At 36.9% G+C, this 20,041-nt stretch overlaps 1 protein-coding gene across 1 annotated transcript in view; it reads left to right on the top strand.

Annotated features, from left to right (window-relative positions):
- LOC138709290 (glutamate receptor U1-like) overlaps positions 1-16,838 on the top strand; it is a 54,371-nt gene extending 37,533 nt beyond the window's left edge. Inside the window, exons 5-9 of the mRNA XM_069839957.1 lie at positions 1,285-1,461; positions 9,169-9,401; positions 9,502-9,719; positions 12,631-12,893; positions 16,564-16,838. Coding sequence (XP_069696058.1) covers positions 1,285-1,461; positions 9,169-9,401; positions 9,502-9,719; positions 12,631-12,893; positions 16,564-16,768 — 1,096 coding nt within the window. The 3' untranslated portion in view covers positions 16,769-16,838. The remainder of the gene's footprint in view (positions 1-1,284; positions 1,462-9,168; positions 9,402-9,501; positions 9,720-12,630; positions 12,894-16,563) is intronic.
- The last annotated feature ends 3,203 nt before the right edge of the window (positions 16,839-20,041 follow it).

Here is a 20,041-nt window from a genome sequence, read left to right as displayed (position 1 = left end):
AAGGCTGCTAAATCGAAACATAGATCCCGATTAACAGATGAGCATCTTTTGAAGCTTCGCATTGCAGTAAGTTCGTTGGAAATAGATTTCCGATTACTTGCAGAAAAGAATGCACATGTTGAATAGACCGCAATGTGTGGTGGAATATGAAAATAACATTATCTATGATATAATAATAGCATAAATATATTAATTACTGTGTAATAAATAATGTAATAACTGAATATTACAGTGTATACTCTTTTCATTTTCAAATTCAGTTTATTATCCGTATTTGTAAGAGTGTAAGAACTATGCCACTGGCGGTGCTGCAATGTACAGTACAATGCAATGTAGTTGCGGAGCCCAGTCCCTACACTGTGTGTGTTATGCAGTGCAGTATCATCCGTGTAATCGGCGCTTTTACAATTTTGAGCATACCTGATGTATGTGATCCAATAGATTAATTCCTCTCCCGACAGGTCGCGGCCCTGTAAGGCCCGTGTGGCGTGGGTCGTATAAATGAACCTAAAAGGGAGTGGTTAAACTAAGGTAAAGAAAGAAAGGAAAGAAAGAAAGAAAGAAAGAAAGAAAGAAAGAAAGAAAGAAAGAAAGAAAGAAAGAAAGACATATAACATACTTCGAAGCTGCAGCTCTTAATGAGAGTTTTCCTTTACTGGCAGACCTTGCTGCTTCCTGAACAATTTCATTGGACAAGTCATGCTTGTTCTTTTCTTTATGTATGTCCGAACAATTTTAGCCTATGCCCTAAAAATAATGAAATTTGTTATATAATACTTTTAAAACGTTTTCAGAATATTGCTACTGTTCAAATGTGCCCCACATGACTCTATCAAGTACAACCATTCATTAAAAGGAACAAGAAGCAAATATTAGAGATCTACAATAATTTTAGAAAAGAAAATTCTTTAAGCTCTAATATTACATAATGCAAGTCATTTCTGAAACGTTCATGTTGTCAGAATATCCTTATGAAGTTCGAAAAAGAAAAAGAAAAGAGAAGTGTCTAAGTACCGGTATTTCAGCACAAGTTCATCGACTGAGTTCACACAAATAAATTAAATGGAAGGAAGATTGCAGCCAGTACATCAGAAGGGCTGCTTTCTGCTGTTAGTATCGACAACGTCATGTAAATTATGTGTTGAAGTGGAAAATTCAATCTGTTCAAATGTGCCCCCAGTCCAAATGTGCCCCCAGTCCAAATGTGCCCCCCTTTTCCCCTACATACGATCTGCCAGACTTAGTAATGATGACAATAACAATTTTTGCCGATTGCTACGACAGGACACAGTACTACATGCCCGAAGACCAAGCTTACGGAATGAGAGACGCGAACGGATCGTGGAACGGCATGGTTGACATGGTTCTGAAAGGAGAGGTGGATGTCGCGACGTGCATGTTTTCGTTCCACAAGGACCGCATGGATGCCGTGTACTTCTTTCCTCCATTCTGGAAATCGAGGTGAGTAATACTTATTTAACTTATTTATTTTTTATAAATCAATTACTTCTGCACATTCGTTTTTCAGCCCTGTACCTACACCGTCACATTTAAAGCACTCTCATTACTCCAATATCTTCACCTCTACTTCTTTCTAAAACATGTCCACAACATTCGGTCCATCCTCTCTAGCCGCTAAAAACTCTCAGCGAATATCTTTGTTTTATAGGAGAACAATAATGTATCTTACTGCCTAACTTTATACAGAGACATCATTTTATTTTTACTTCAATTTTTATTGTACCTGAGTTTCTTAATGTACTTCACTCCCACCCCCTCTAGTAGTAAACTTCCAACCGTCCTCCACACAGAACCAAGGCCGCGTATGCAGTCAAAGTCGCCTTACGTGCATAGTAAACAGTACTGAGTTAATGAGTATAGTACATTCCAGAAATATGTTCGCGTTTTAAAGTGACGAAAGAGCTTTCAATATTACAAAAAAAATATGGCTTATTTAATGACGCTCGCAACTGCCGAGGTTACATCAGCGTCGCCGGTGTGCCGGAATTTTGTCCCGCAGGAGTTTTTTTACATGCCACTAAATCTAGTGACATGAGCCTGTCACATTTAAAGCACATTTAAATGCCATCTACCTGAGTCGGGATCGAACCCTCAACCTTGAGCGCAGAAGGCCAACGCTATACCAACTGCGCCACTCAGGGTGACGTTTTCAATATTGAATCATATTTTCGTACAGGTTGTAACGGTCGTCGTCGCCCTCGGCTGCCAGCTCCGAAATATGGAAAGTATCTCGAGGATGCACGTCGATGTTAATAATTAATTACGTACACTGATTAATTTGGGCGCCAGCCTCCTCGAGATTACTTCGGTAGAGGATGAGGTTCCCAGGTCAGCTGCAAAACGGTCGGGACATGGGGTTTGGGAGACGTACTCGTAGGTTGAAATGATGTAGGCGCACACCAGAAGTTGTTGGTAAGAACTATGAAAGCGTTTATTATTACTATTAAGTGTTCGTTTCAGATCAGCAGAAATGCGCGTCCAAGTGTATAATATCTCGCTCTCACTTCCCGCAAGTTGGTATACTAATTTCTGAATTCACGTAATTATATATTTTGTACTATAAAACACCAGTAATATAACGGACAGTTGATAACGTGATGAGAGGAAAGAATTCAGACTTATAATAATAATGCAACACACGACTTCTTACTACACCCACTAAAAATTTCTAAGTCCGTAAATTGTTATATTTCCGAGTTAGGTTTGCCGAGAATATGTGGAGTGCAACTTCTCCGTACGCGTTCTATAAGCCTTCTGTCTATCTGCGAAATCTACCCTCTACTTTCAACCACCAAACATAGAATTTCGCCCTCCTACCTATATATCACGTGTCTCTATTAAGAATCCTGGTTGGCCATGATTACACTTACGTCACTTAAGACGCGTTCTTCAAAAATTGTTCGTTAACTAGAACATCTCCTACTTCCGGCGTCCTATTCTCTGACATATACCAGATCATCTCTTTTGGAACCTGGCTTGGCGTCATCTTACTGACCACCCGCAGGCAAAGTCCATACATTCCCTCATCAGTCAACTCCACGCCTGGACACATGTTTCCTGTCCCCCTAGCTTGGGTTCGGCCTTCCTGTCCACCTGTTACTTCCGCCTCAGATTTTGAAACTAACTTACACGTCCGCGCATCCTATCCATATAAGAATATTAACACTAAATACTAATCTAATGAAAATCTCCTCATCCTATACGAGGAACCGTCTCAAATGCCCTCTCATAACAAAGAATATTCCCAAGGGAATATTTGTTGTTATGAGACGGCCCAAAATAATACCTTCGCTACTAGTCTCCGGTGTCCCCTAATTAGTCACACTTGGATACACCTTTTGCTATGCTTATAAACAATGTACAAATTTACACTTACAATTATTACATATTTACAACTATTCACATGTATGAATCTATAAACACACCTCACGCCTGCTTACATCTCACACGCCAGTTTAACTGACTTCTACCTGACATATATACAGCATCCAATCGTAACATTCAGGGCACATCCGAATACAATGGCGCTCTCTCACTCACATTCATGATCGGTTCCTTGATACATACTTATACTTATAACATAGAAATAAGAATTATGAACCACAAAAAAAAAAAATATACGCTAAATAATACATAATACATTTTAAAATACCAATTAACCCTTTATATCATACTTCATATATTATCTGAAACCTTGAAAACACATTTACGTCCATAAAACCGAAATAATTATTAACCAGAATCAAAATTATACCAAACGATACATAATACTTCTGAAATACTAACTGACTCTATTTATCCTATCTCATACATGAGCTGCAACCTTGAATACACATCTCGAATAACGTCCCCTCAATATAGAGGACCACTTTATGTCTCGAACTAAAAATGATGGTCTGGCACTTAATATTGATTCTAAAAAAAATGGATACATATTCAAATCGAATCATTCAACCTCTACAAATGAATGAACATAAATGAAGTTAATTAAAAAAAATTATTCTATCATTATTATTATTATTATTATTAACATTATCTTTAAATTGTTGCCACAGGGAATACTACTTATCGCATGATCTTATAAGAAAACACACAAAAACAACTAATTCTGAAGGTGGCAAAAAGAAAACAAAAGTAACAAAATTTTCACAAGGTACCATATGCAGCACTGAAATTAGTTCTTGGTTCTAGTTGCTTATACCGCTCAAATACTACATGCACAAAACAAACACATTCTTATTTTTCCTATAATTAAAATCATATTATTTTCAACTTTACACAAATTCTCGTTTATTAACCTGGTACGTCGCCTGGATGTCTATCATGAATCGGATCGTCATTCTCCGAATGGGATCGTATGCGGCCTTCCTCATATGTCATTGTGCCATTCTTAAATTGACAGTTTACACGTGGAGACACGCTACTCCTCACATTAAATCTACCAGCATGCTTCCACTTAACTTTTTCTCCTCCTGCAGAAAAATGAGGCCTCCAATAGCCCTTCCTATATTCACTCCTTTGATCGTTGCAGTACCGCTTCCTACTATTGTTAGAAAATCGGTCATTATTGTAGGGTTGTAAACCATGACCGCCAGCACTGTGTGGCCGATCCCTGCTCCAACCGTCATTATGGTCATTGCTATTGTACCCTCTGTGGGGTGGGAAGGCTTCTTCTGCCCTCCGCCCCATGTTTGTGATGGTTTCCGCCTTCTCTTTCTCGCTCCCAAACTCATCAAACTTTTCGATTACTCTATTTACTTGCTCCTTGAATGCTCCATAACTTTCTAACACCTGGCTCTCTAGACTGATACTGTTCTCGGTTAACCTATACTCCAATTCATTACTATTCTCATCGAGATTATCGTCCAATCCATTAATATCCATAGTTATTTTACTTTCCACCTCATTATTATTTCCGGCTACCTTAATATTCAATTCCCCAATATTCTCATTAATATCCTCAGCTAATTTACTCTCCACTTCATTACTATTTCCTGCTTTCTTATTATTCACTCCATTGATATTCTCAGCTAACTTATCTTTCTGTTCAGTACTATTTTCAACTAGTTTCTCTTTCAACTCATTGATATTCACAGCTAATTTAAATTCCACTTCGTTACTATTCTCAGCTAGTTCATTACTCAATTCACTAATATTCTCAGCTAACTTATCTTTCAGTTCGGTACTATTTTCATCTAGTTTCTCTTTCAACTCATTAATATTCACAGCTAATTCAATTTCCACTTCATTACTATTCTCGGCTACCATATTATTCAATTCATCAATATTCTCTTCTAATTTATTATCCAATACATTACAATTTTCATCTAGATTATCTCCCAATTCATCAATATCCACAGCTAATTTACTTCTTACTTCATTACTATTCTCGGCTACCTTATTATTCAATTCATTAATATCCTCAATTAATTTAATTTCCACTTTATTACTATTCTCGGCTACCTTATTATTCAATTCACTAATATCCTCAATTAATTTACTTTCCACTTCATTACTATTCTCGGCTATCTTATTATCCAATTCACTAGTATCCTCAATTAATTTACTTTCCACTTCATCACTATTCTCGGCTATCTTATTATCCAATTCACTAATATCCACAATTAATTTACGTTCCACTCCATTACTATTCTCGGCTATCTTATTATCCAATTCACTAGTATCCACAATTAATTTAGTTTCAACTTCATTACTATTCTCGGCTATCTTATTATTCAATTCACCAATATCTACAATTAATTTACTTTCCACTTCATTACTACTCTCGGCCATCTTATTATTCGATTCACTAATATCCGCAATTAATTTACTTTCCATTTCATTACTATTCTCGGCTATCTTATTATCCAATTCACTAGTATCCACAATTAATTTTCTTTCCACTTCATTACTATTCTCGGCTACCTTATTATTCAATTCACTAATATCCTCAATCACTTTACTTTCCACTTCATTACTATTCTCGGCTATCTTCTTATTCAATTCGCTAATATCCTCAATTAATTTACTTTCCACTTCATTACTATTCTCGGCTACCTTATTATTCAATCCATTAGTATTCTCAATTAATTTACTTTCCACTTCATTACTATTCTCGGCTACCTTATTATTCAATCCATTAGTATTCTCAATTAATTTACTTTCCACTTCATTACTATTCTCGGCTATCTTATTATTCAGTTCACTACAATTCCAGACCAGCATAGATTCCAATTTCCTATAATTCTCGGCTACTTCATTTCTCAAATTAACGAACTGGCTCTCTAGCCTGCTAGTATGGCTCTCTAGCCTGCTACTATGGCTCTCTAGCCTGCTACTATTCTCAGCCATCTTACTCTTCAAATTACCCATCTCACTCTTCAAATTACCGAACTGGCTCTCTAGCCTGCTACTATTCTCAGCCATCTCACTCTTCAAATTATTACTAGTTTCTATCATTTCGTTCCTCATCTGATTCATCTGCTCCAATATCCGCTCTAACACATTATTCGACATGACATTGTCCGAACCTCGCGATCTTTCTTTATCTTGGCTAGTACTCGCCCCTGCTGTAGTCTCCATTTTTTTTTTTACTTCTAGTCTGGCTCCTTAGCAACATGTAATATATAATATACCTTCAACAATTCCCCTTAAACTCAAAAACAAAATAAACCCTACCAAAATGAATTACACACATGTACATATATATGGATACAACAATTGAAATGAAACCCTTTATGCTTACGTATCGACGTCTTCTAGGTTACGCCTGGTTGATCTCCCCCACCGTCCATCATTGTTCTCAGCTGTTTGGGGTCTGCATGGTGTTGTGGCTGTCGGTCGTTGACACTGCATGATACTGCAAGCTGCTCTACTAACACTGCGTCGGCTGTCGGCTCTCGCGTCGATCCCCGCTGCGATCATTGTTGCCATCAGCCGCATTAACCCTGCGTCGGCTGTCGTCTCTCGCGTCGATCCCCGCCGTTGTCATTGTTGCCATCTCGAGCCGCATTAACCCTGCGTCGGCTGTCGGCTCTCGCGTCGATCCCCGCCGTGGTCATTGTTGCCATCTCGAGCCCGACGTTGGGACGCCAAATTTTGTAACGGTCGTCGTCGCCCTCGGCTGCCAGCTCCGAAATATGGAAAGTATCTCGAGGATGCACGTCGATGTTAATAATTAATTACGTACACTGATTAATTTGGGCGCCAGCCTCCTCGAGATTACTTCGGTAGAGGATGAGGTTCCCAGGTCAGCTGCAAAACGGTCGGGACATGGGGTTTGGGAGACGTACTCGTAGGTTGAAATGATGTAGGCGCACACCAGAAGTTGTTGGTAAGAACTATGAAAGCGTTTATTATTACTATTAAGTGTTCGTTTCAGATCAGCAGAAATGCGCGTCCAAGTGTATAATATCTCGCTCTCACTTCCCGCAAGTTGGTATACTAATTTCTGAATTCACGTAATTATATATTTTGTACTATAAAACACCAGTAATATAACGGACAGTTGATAACGTGATGAGAGGAAAGAATTCAGACTTATAATAATAATGCAACACACGACTTCTTACTACACCCACTAAAAATTTCTAAACACACGACTTCTTACTACACCCACTAAAAATTTCTAAGTCCGTAAATTGTTATATTTCCGAGTTAGGTTTGCCGAGAATATGTGGAGTGCAACTTCTCCGTACGCGTTCTATAAGCCTTCTGTCTATCTGCGAAATCTACCCTCTACTTTCAACCACCAAACATAGAATTTCGCCCTCCTACCTATATATCACGTGTCTCTATTAAGAATCCTGATTGGCCATGATTACACTTACGTCACTTAAGACGCGTTCTTCAAAAATTGTTCGTTAACTAGAACATCCCCCTACTTCCGGCGTCCTGACAATCCTCTGACATATACCAGATCATTTCTCTTGGAACCTGGCTTGGCGTCATCTTACTGACCACCCGCAGGCAAAGTCCATACATTCCCTCATCAGTCAACTCCACGCCTGGACACATGTTTCCTGTCCCCCTAGCTTGGGTTCGGCCTTCCTGTCCACCTGTTACTTCCGCCTCAGATTTTGAAACTAACTTACACGTCCGCGCATCCTATCCATATAAGAATATTAACACTAAATACTAATCTAATGAAAATCTCCTCATCCTATACGAGGAACCGTCTCAAGGTACTGTCGTCCGTTTGCCTACCTCGCATCCCGATTTCCCCCACCCGCTTCTGGTCGCCCCTCTGTAAAGGCTAGTGGCTGGGTTGCCTTAGCGCTTTTCTGAAAACATTAATTTCTGTTAGGAATCGGACGTCTACGTAATATTATACAACTGTTTAAAATAACTTAAATAAAAGGGCCTCGTTAAGTAATTAACTGTCACGTGATTCCCCCCCCCCCTTTCTACGACCCTACGACAAAACCACTTGGACGGACAGTAGATACCATGTCTGAGTAATTTTATCTTTCCGGATTGGGCAGAAGTGAAGATTGAATCTACAGTACGTAAGGTACTCTTTTATAGAGTAGGTACATAATTATTTCAACATGAGTTACTAGTACGAAGGACGAAACTGGTAATTTGAATTATTTACAATAGTCTATAGTGCCATAATATACACAAAATAACTGAAGCCTATATCGAAATGAACGGCCGCTATTTAAAAAAAATGTGTTTAAATATCCATATTATGATTATTTTTTAAATTTAACTTTATTCTTTATATTGTACTCTAATATGCTGCCGATAGTATAATATACACTGCATAATGAATACGTCGGAATGGATAGCTCAGTTCGTGAGTAAAAACACTTATTGTTAATACTATACTGTATTTTGATTAAACAAAACCTAATGAAAATTATCAAACTCAAAATCGCGATATTTCCTAGTTTACGTAAATGGATGAACTACTTTTCTTCCCTCCTATACCTAATAAAGTGATCTGTTTGTATTTTACGCCAGTATCATCGAACTCCAGTCGTGGAACGGGGTAGTAAACGGTGTTTCCGGTTGTCAACCGTTAATCCAAAGGTATAGCCAGGTTAATATTAGAAATGTTAGTAAAAATAAAATAATGTCCCTGTATAATCAAAACGAATTAGCCTATGTCAATTTAATACGTTTAATCTAATGTGTTCACAGAGTTATGGTGTACATCAAAGAACCAGGGATGGAAGATAGTAAGTTGAGTCACATATTGCTTCCGTTCTCCTCCAAACTATGGCTTACCATTACTGGGATTATATTGACAGTTGGTGTGCTGATGTGTGTTGCATGGAGTACTGGCATAAGGCATGGGATACTGGATGTGTTCTACCCGTCTTACTACTTGCTGGAATCCTGTTTCTTTGCCTTCTATATTTTCTGTCAGCAGGGTAAGTGTTAAAGAAATTTAGTAATTTAATTTTGTTACGGTTGTACTAATGGCAGAATGGCGGCACAATATCAGTATGACTGAAGTCGGCTTGTTTTCAGGACAAGACGCCACGTCCAGGAGCTGGTCCTTTCGCCTGGTGCTCCTCACTGCCTTTGTTACTGCTGTCATCTTGTTCGCATCGTATTCCGCTATTTTCACTTCGTTTCTCACCGTGCGTACTCACGATCTGCCTTTCACGGACTTTCGTGGTTTTTTGTCCGATGGTACTTACAAGCTAGGAATCATAGAAGGATCTGCAGACAAGGAGTATTTCATGGTATCTATTCATTATTTTTTCACTCATTTTTAAGTTTAATTTACTTATTTATCTATTTATTTATCTATTTACGTATTTATTTAAGGTACCTGGGGGTATTAAGGCTCAGAATTTTATAAGACCCACTACCTAGTTTTGCCATTAGTTATATACTTTTGCAAAAGAAAGTAACAGCTCTTAAGACCTATTTCTTCTTGCATTCGAGTGAGGTATAAAGAAATTAGATTCTCGTTCTTGTTTGTAGCTGATCGGTGGCAACAAGTTATGTGTGATTATTTCTGCTTTCATTACAAAATTTTGCAAAATTTGAGTTGATATTTAATCCTTTTACTGTGTGTTATTAATATAATATTAAATACACGTTATTGCGTAAACATTAAGAAGTTTATGGCTACCGTGAAACTTTCGCTAATGAGCATATGAGCACTCCATAAATTAAAATTGGCGTGAAGTAACAGAGCATAAAATAAGGCCCATGAAATAATTACGTGGAAACGCCCCCAAGCTCATAGAAGTCCCTGAACTACAAAGTTCAAACTCTGAAGCACAATCTTTTTTGCAAGAAATGAAACAAACGAAAGATTGACAATTCCTAATGCAGGAAGAGCAATTTCAGGATTTTTAAACGTCCAGGAGACGCGGATGTGTTCTGTCTGCGAAGATAATTATTGTAAATATACATGTGTGTGTCTCTTGTGAATGTTGGGTGCACGATGAATGTGTAGGTATCAGTGAGGAATAAACTGAAGACTTTGTATGCCCAAATTGTGTTCAATACTTATATTCTTTATTGTGGGCGTTATTATCTGTCACAGCAGGATATAATGCACAGTGACATGATGTTAATTTTCATTGCTCACAGCATTTATGTGTCTGAATATTTATTTGAAGTAAAATATTATAGGATAACTATAAAAGTATGCTATTCCATTATTTAAAAATTGCTAAACGTCTCCATTTCAAAGAAAGAACGTTTTATTCCTTAGGTGGGCTTTATTACCCCCGGTTACCTTACTTGTTTCTTTGTTTGTTTATACCCTGCTCTCACCTGACACATTTTATAAGACAGGAAGACCTTACTTGAGGCGTCCATTTCCAAAAGGATCCTTGTCCATGCTGTTTAATTTTAGGGAATGTGATAAAAACTTTTTACTGATATTTTTGATTGGAAAATGTTAATGAAACTTTTGTATTTTGTTTATTCAAGATTGTAGAATGGCATTCTGAAAGAATTAACTCCAAATTCTTATTGGTTTTGTTGAAAATAAGTTTATTTACTTGGACAAGGGTCATTTTGGAATTGTTTTATGGACAAGGGCGATTTTGGAACTGTTTGAAGTGGACAAGGGGCTTTTTGTTTTTGCAACATTTTAGTAATGACAGAAAAGAACATAATATTTAATAGTAGTAGTAATACAGATAATAATAATAATAATAATAATAATAATAATAATAATAATAATAATAATATAACAATAATAATAATAATAATAATAATAATAAATCTAGTTATCTTGTTTAGTATACAAATACTGAAAAATAAAAGCAATTTAGAAGCTTAAGTAACAGAAATGTATACTTCGGTCATCTCCACTAAAGCAAAGAAGAAAGGCCATCAATAAAATTAACACAAAATTAATGAAAAATGAATGGAACACAATTCAGAATTTTGATAAATGATAGTTATCTATTAATAGCAAATAGCATTTACATTGCCTCTAGCTATTGGGAGTTTCAAGATCTTCATCTTCAGATGGCAACTCAACTTGAACATCACTGACAGTCTTAAGTTGTTTGTAAAATTCCAACTATTGCAAGTTATCCCAGGCCCCTCCAAAGTGCAGGCTCAGTAAGCGATGGACCCTTTCCCTTATGTGATGGTGTCACTGCACCAGATACTCGCCTAACCTCACTCTCAAAACATGTAGACGGCTGCTGTCGTTAATCCATATTCTATAATAAACTGAGAATATGTGAGTAAAAATAAAGTAGGGTAAGAGAAATAAAAGCCTACAATGAACCACTTACCTCAACAAAACAAGACAACTTTGAATAGTTTCACAGCTGTACTTGTTTTCTGTGGCCGAATTAACAAAACTACAGTATATTGGCCTGAAGTGACAACACTATTTAGTAAACATAATTATCCCTTCTCAAAGTTCAATTTATTCAGGTACAGTACAGAAGACGGTGAGTGCTATTATGTTAGTCGTACAGAGAATAAAATTCTTGACCGTGAAAAATGCTGCTTGAAAGCAACATCATATAAGTAGCAAAATTTGATTTGTTAAGCTATATTGAATTATTTCAACGCTACAATTGCTTGTTTGTTAAAATGTGTATATGATAACGTTATGCAATTTTTGTTCTTTTGTTTTATGTTTTTTTTTTTTGGAAAATATAATTTCAATTAATGCGCCGCCATAAATGTTGTAACTAAAACCTTGTGAATCCGTCATGTTTATCACACGGCTCGTTCTCACCCCACACGTTACCTGCACTTCGTTTACGTTTTCACTGTGCCTAAACGAGACGCTCTACTGTATACCATTAGCAATCTGTTTTTTCTTACATAATCCGTGTGTTATTCAGAAAAATGGGCTACTTATAGATTTTATTTCCTAATATAGTTTTAACATACTTCAATTATATCGGATTCTCTTTGTATCTTATTTGTATTTTGTTCTTTCCATTTTTAATTTATTTTTCTTTTACTCATAGTCTTCTGTCTTTTTCCGTTAGATTCTCTTTTTAACTTGGCTTATTGTTTCGCATTGCATTGTATTGTATTATATTCCATTCCATTGTATTGTATTTCAATTTATTATTCTAGCTATGAAACAGTTCTTAATTGCAAACAATACTGATAACATAGCTTCGTATATTTGTGTTATTGACTACCGATACACAGAGTGCGAAGGACCCTATACTCAGAGAGATATACTCGAAGCTGGTGGCACCTGAAGTGGGGAGTTTCCCCAGAAGCAGCGTCGAAGGGCTGAGGATGGCATGCACACGGACCCGGTACGGCGTACTGCTTCCCGATACGGCCATCAAGGGCCTTGCGAGACATCTCGACTGCAACGTAGTCGGCGTCCCTCAGGCCTACTTCTCCGACGCGGCGTCCATTATCATCAGTAAAACCTCTCCATACAGGGAACTCTTCTACTACCAGTAAGAAAGAATATCTATATGTTTAATTTGAACTGTGGCCGAAAATTTTATGAAAACTATACAGCATGTGAGGTTGTGTGATGTTTCAAGCGAAAGCTAATAATATTAATATTGCGGGAAAATCTAAATGGTTTGTAGCGAAGTTCATAAAAACTTTAAATTAAAAAATATACATCTTGATTACACAACTTTTAACACTATATCACTTCGGAAAACGTATTAACTTATGTGTCTTTCACGTGCTAAATTTTATATTACCTTGTTAACATGTTTCGGCCTGCTATTGACCATCTTCAGAACTGGTTGTTGCTGGTCTTGGTGCCTTTTGTTTTGTTTCCTGTGGGGTGTGTTTGTGCAGTGTAAGGCCGGGAATACACGGGCGCGCTGCGGCAGTAATGCAACAAGAGTCGAACAGAATTCGAGGCCTCGTTCGCTCGTTTGTACGCGATTTCAAGCACGCGCTGCAGCCAGAACGCGCACATCTCAAATGCCGCGCAGCGATCCGTTTCTTGTCGGTTTTTCTCGCGAACACAAAGGGATTCGTTGCCGTGGTGTGGACGGGTTCGTTGCCGTTTGTCTCGTGAAACTCGCACACCCCAAGCATGGAGTGGTCTGAAGTAGACTGGACCTCATAAATTATGCCATGTCTTGTGGAAACCTGGCGATATTGACTATTATAATGAAAACAACGGAACGTGCCAGAGAATACGCAAGATGAGACAGGGCTCCAAAACGAGCGAAAAAGCAGGATGATAGTACAGAATTACTGACAGACGCTGTTGGAATTATGCAAGCCACTGCTGGGACGTTATTTTACGACGTTCAATCAACTACTAGGTTAGGTTCTATTTAGCGTCGATGAAATTTGTGATAGCGAATTGGCAATTGACGAGATGAGGCCGAGGATTCGCCATAGATTACTTGACATTCGTCTTAAGATTGAGGAAAACCTCAGAAAAACACAATTAGATAATCAGCCCAAGCGGGAATCGAACCCATGCTTGAGCGCAATTCCTGACCAGCAGGCAAACGCGCTACCGCCTCAACCACACCGATGGTTTCTGGGAGGTTAAAGATCACTGTTGAACAGTGTGAAGTCAAATCATTTTGTACTTTCTTTTATCGAAAATAATAGCATATCGTGAGACTACTAGGAAAGGAATTCAGCAAGCTATTTATGCCATTCAGGTGAAAGCAAAACGAAACTTCTTTGAAATGCCAACTTACTATGCACAAGAACATTTCATTCATCTGCACCTTCATTTGATGTATTATTCCCAAATGGGTTACCCTAGACAACCTACTCAATCAATTACTCCCTCAACTTACTATGCTTCAGCTCCCGAACCCCCGCAACGTCCTCCGACTCAAGTCTTCTCAAGTCGACTTTAATGACAAAATCTCCAATCCCATTCTTACTACACTATATCCTGTCACTTTCGGATTTGAATCAAATTATCTTGGCTCTCCCCAACATCATCCAGTCAAAACTCCGTCCCCAGAATGTTCATCACATAGGCTACTCCGATAGTCAAAACCAGCACGTTTAATGTCTTCTGTATTTTCTTATTACTTTTAATGAATTGAATAACAATTTTTGTAGTATTTGTTGTATATATTGCATTCCTATGTTTTATTTTAAAATCATTTTCTTTGGCTGATTTAAAATACTCGTTTTGACCAAACTTAAATTAAAAAAATCATTTGACAAAGTCGGCCTGAGTAGCATAGTTGGTATGGCACTGACCTTCTATGCTCAAGGTTGCGGGTTCGATCCCGGCCCAGGTCGATGACATTTAAGTGTGTTTAAATGCGACAGATTCATGTCGGTAGATTTACTGGCATGTAAAAGAACTCCTGCGGGACAGAATTCCGGCACACCGGCGATGCTGATATGGCCTCTGCAGTTTTCGAGCGTCGTTAAATAAAGCATAATTTCTTTTTATTTGCCACTCAAATTTTGATTACTCGAAAAAGAAAATGTTTGTAGTTTCATTGTATGTGTGTCTTTATTACAATGCGACTTCGAAATATTATTGATTTTTCTTTGTGTAATATTTCGAATTTTTAACTGTAATTCTCTCAATGTCTCATTATTTGTATTGCAATTAAAATACCCCATTAAAGAAGCACATTATGTTGGTACTATGATTTAACTCATCTTGATATTTTTCTTTAATGCGCTGACAATTTCTGGGCAAACTTCTGGAATTATTTCTCCGATAATCTGTTTTGAAATTCTCAAAATGTACTGAAGGCTTGTAAACGAATCTCCTGTCACCAAGAATCGTAAAGTCAGTGCGAACCTGGAATATTGACATATACAGACAATCAACCAAAAATAGTGTTTTGCATGCTTTGTTAATTACACAACATTCTTCAAAGGAGGAATTGAGTTTAGTATAATAAATAGGCCTACTGTCCTATCTTGACTTCAGATTGGTTCTCGCACGTTGGTGGCTGATTTTTTAGTTTGGCCCAATTTTTATCAATAATTCTCCAGAATTTGTGGAAATCAGCCGCGTAGTCCTAAGGTTTTTATACTGGCCGTTTATTGAAAGTTTATTGCAATTAACAAATTACTCCCTAGCAGCTGCTTGTACAGTCTGGTCTACGTTTATTTCTGTTGAAAATGTAGGCTATCCTATTACTACCAAAGCGCAAATAGCAGTTAACAAAGCTTCCTCGTTTTCCATAGTCGTGCATCGTGCTAGATAGAATGGAACTAGAAAGGTGTTCGAGGCTTGCGCGCTGCTCAGATGGTTCGTATCGTGCGCACCGCTTGTTCCAGAGTGCACAATTTCCTCCGCGCATTACATGTAATGCCGCGTTACTGCCGCAGCGCGTCCGTGTATTCCCGGCCTAATGTGGAGTCGGAGAGAGTGTGTGTTCTGAAATTGAGAATTTCATTTGGATGTGTTTTTGTGTGTCTGTATATTTCGTATTTTTCTAGTGTGTTTAGTTTCTGGTTTTTTGGTTGGCTGTGTAGAATTTCCATGTCTGTGTTGATGTCTCTGTAGGTGTGATTAGCATTTGTGATGCTAACCAAAATGCAAGCAAACAGGTCGGACAGGCAGGCAGGCGTGGTAGAGCATAAATAACTGAAGGAAAATTTCGAATAATGTTTTTTGGTAAATATCAAGGTTTTCCCAGAAAAATGAAAGTATTTTTTGAGTCTAACTTTTTTGAAACTGAGAATAGACAGTCATTACTTGCTTTTCCCGAAACGTACGCTGAAGCAGTCATTCGTTTATACTTATGTTTACATACCTCCGTGCCATGCAGATTCTTTATTCTGTTGTGTGTTGGTTTGTGTAGGAGCAAGGTCATTGAAAGTGGCATTCACGGTCAGCCGAGATGTAACGAAAGTTTAAAAATCTGGTATTTAACAAATTAAAAATACAATTGCGAGGAGTAATGAAATTTCACTAGATATTTTGTTCAGAAGATCGATATTTACTGTGTATATAATTTTGGCGGTTTATATCGTTTACATTCTGTATTTCTCCAAATCTATGTCCGCCCATTACTATCTATGTATATAACTTAGGTATCTTACTTTCTTTGCAATTTTCTGCTAACAGAGAAATTTATCGATTACTGAATATGTATTAATGTAGTTTGGAAAGTACGTACAGTCTAACGCACGTGTGTTTCTGTTGTTTTTCAGCCTCCAAGCCATCAAAGAGACAGGAATTGTGAAGCGAATTACCGAAATCGTCTGGCCACCAAAATATGAAGAAATAACGGAAGAACCTCCTTCAAGTGTCACATTACAAACTGTAACGGTCTTTTTCATTTTGCTGTTGAGTGGCATAGGAATGTGCGTACTAATATTTGTAGTTGAATATTTGTACATCACGATAAAATCTTGAATATTCCTCTACGGAAACTATATTTTATGTTATGTTCATTTACAGAAAATAAATAACATTGCACAACCCACTGTAATTTCACAGTGAGAAAATATATTATCTCTTACTTTCCTTTACACATATAATATTGATTTTGTTAGTAAATTGCACTGAATTCCATTTTAATTAATTTAATTTAAAAAGTTACGTGAGGAATCACTATTCCGAGTGTTATCTCAATATTCGGGACTAGTTGTTCTGTTATTTTGGTATCTAGATATTCAGATCTGGATATCATCCGAATCTTTTACATTCTTCGTTAATTATCCACATAATCAATTTATGTTAATTTATTTTGCTCTTATTTATTTATTAGACTTTTCAACAGAGCATTTTTGCAGTTTTAACTGTTATAAGTTCGTTATTAAGCAGTTTTTTTTAAATGTACTTGATTAAGCAATATTTGTAATTAATGTTTCATTTGTAAATTATCAGCAGTCTATATAGGCTACCTATCTGCCTCCACCTTTGTCTGTTCGTCTATTTACTTACCTGTTTGTCGGTTCGTCCTAAAAACGTAGCCATGTACTTATGTCTTATTTCCAAATAAGTTGTCGATTACTGAATATGCATTACTGCATTTCGAGGAATGTGTACAGTGTTGTTTTCCTGCATCCAAACTAACTAAAAGACCGCAGTTTTGAAGGTAACATCCGAAATAGTCTGGCTACCAAAGTATGAAAAGGCATTATCAAAAATATCTTTTAAGTATCATATTTGACACTATTATAATTTTCTTCACTTTTCTTGTGAGTGGCATAGGAACGTGTATAATGATTTTTATAGTTTGATAGTTGTACTTCATGATAAAATCTTGAATGTTTCGTCACAGAATCTTTTTTGCATATTAGGCCTATTTACTTATAGAAAAAGTAACATTGCACAACATAGAAATATCCAAATGACGCCACAGATGATCGATTTATTCTATTTGCGATAGAGTGTGCTTTGAGACAAAAGATTTGTCACCATAATATAACTGTTAAAATAATGAGGGTTTACTTGTTTTATTACCTCTGATTGAGATTCTATTATCAGGCAATACATCTCACTTGGCGATATGTGTTAGAGGAAGAACAATTTGTATGCATCTGAGGTCTGATTATTGTAACATGTAGCTAGTCAGCGATGTATTCAGTGGAAAGTGAAAAAGGCTGGCTACTCTATCCCATTATCTCCTGGCCTAATGCGTCATAAGTGGTGCCTTGTTGGTATCACTTGTGAGGAGGTTCAGACCTGTTTTCAGACAGTTGACTAAATAACTTGTTTTATCGGTTAGTATATTTCATCGCGATTTTGTCAATGAATTCTACTGAATTCCATTTAGAGTTGTTTTACATAATTAAGTCTGTGATAGCTAGATACTGTAGATACTCTTCAACGTATAAGTACATTTTATACTTCGCAAAAGATAAAACAACAACAACGCACATACACAATATATCCAATCATCCAGCACAACACAAAAAAACTGCATTTCGAGCAATGGTAGACACAGTACTCAACATACCAATGAGCTAACTTCCACTACAATTACTGTAACATTAAGATAACATGCGTTATCTTTCTGCCCTAAAGCTGACTTCTTGAAGACCCTGTAATACATTAGACCAGATATGCCAAAACCCTGCACATTGTGCAGCTGTCTCTGTACGATGTGCACTTTCTATTCCCCTACCTGGAGGGAGTGAATCGCCTTGGAGGGGAACGCGACAGGGCTATATAGACCTGCAATAGCATATCAGCTTTTGTTTCAGTAACGCAGTTTCAGTACGGGTACTGATTTGCCTGTGTCTTTGAATGAGTTATAAATAAAATGAGGAGTTCACAGATAACGAAGAAGAGAAATTACGAATCATATAACATAATTGTTATAATGTTTTCCTCAGCCGACAATAATTATTTTAAAATGAAAGGCTTTCAGCAGCCCAGGTCGAGGTAATAGTGTTGTGACAGTTTAGATCAGTTTAGTGAATTTCTCAAAATAATATATTGCCAGCGATTATTTCTTGATCAGTACTCTCACGGCAAAACGAACTTGACAATGGCGTTGTTTTGGAGTCTGTACTAACACAGCCATCAAAGATTAGACGATTTACGACTTTCATTTCATAAGCTGGTAAGTGATGAGAATATAGTGAGGAATATATGTGAGGCTCTTGAGGTTGTAAGGAGAGAAGAAAGCAACTATTTGCAAGGCGGAAAAATTTTGTGGAAAAATATATAATGGCAAATTTTCCATCTCACGGTCACTATATTATGCTAATATACTTACATTAATAAATCTTTAAACCTGACATAAATAGAATATCGTCGCTTCACAGCTTGTGAATTACACTTTTAATTTCTTTCAGTAACGCTCCCAACTTGTCGATATTTGCTCTCAAAGTTTTCCAAATAAACTATATGTGAATTTAAATTCTCATCTCAATTTATATCATTTATTACTATTAATGTTAATTTCAATTGACATACAGCAAGGAAATTATTTCAATGTAAAAACTTCACAATGTCGTACTGCATGTAATTAATTGGGAGTATATTTTCTTCAACATTTGTATACCAATGGTCCCAATAAATAATAATGCTTGACGAATAATGAAAGATTAGGGCCTATTACTTTAAAATAATTAGTACTTACTACGTAAAATTAAATACTTCTTTGTTTTTTTTGTTGTTTCGAAATTACTGCAATATTGATTTTCTTCAATACTATATAAAAATCATATTAATAAATTATACTTTACAAACCACAAGAAGTATAACTGAGTAAGCTTAAAGTTTCTTGTATTACAATTGTCAAGTATAGACACTGATAATAACCGTATTTTTTCCTTCTGCTAAGTGTGTTTATAATGTTCAAATGCCTATTTAATCCAACTCTAGAAGTGCAGAATAGATTATTATACACCCCTCCAGCTAAGAACTAGTAAGAGCAACCCTTGAATGATGCAGTCTGCACAGACCGGCGATCCGCGCACACAACTGCACATTCAGATTCTGATTTCTGACATGTCTGCATTAGAGTCTCGCTAATTCGGGCCTCAGTAATCAGGCCTGTCAATTATGCTGCCTCCTTCTATTATACTTCCTATCACTTCTACTGTAATACTTTTCTGGGAAATTTGCACTGGTGCCATGTGTTATACTGTATTACATAATACACGTATACATATATATACACGTACGTATATGCACGTACGAAACGTGCTAGTTTTGAGTTAGAAGTGCAAG

This window comes from Periplaneta americana, chromosome 1 (assembly GCF_040183065.1).
Source record: "Periplaneta americana isolate PAMFEO1 chromosome 1, P.americana_PAMFEO1_priV1, whole genome shotgun sequence".
NCBI lineage: Eukaryota > Metazoa > Arthropoda > Insecta > Blattodea > Blattidae > Periplaneta > Periplaneta americana.
Note: the sequence above shows the minus strand (reverse complement) of the source record. Positions and strands in the feature narration are given on the sequence as shown.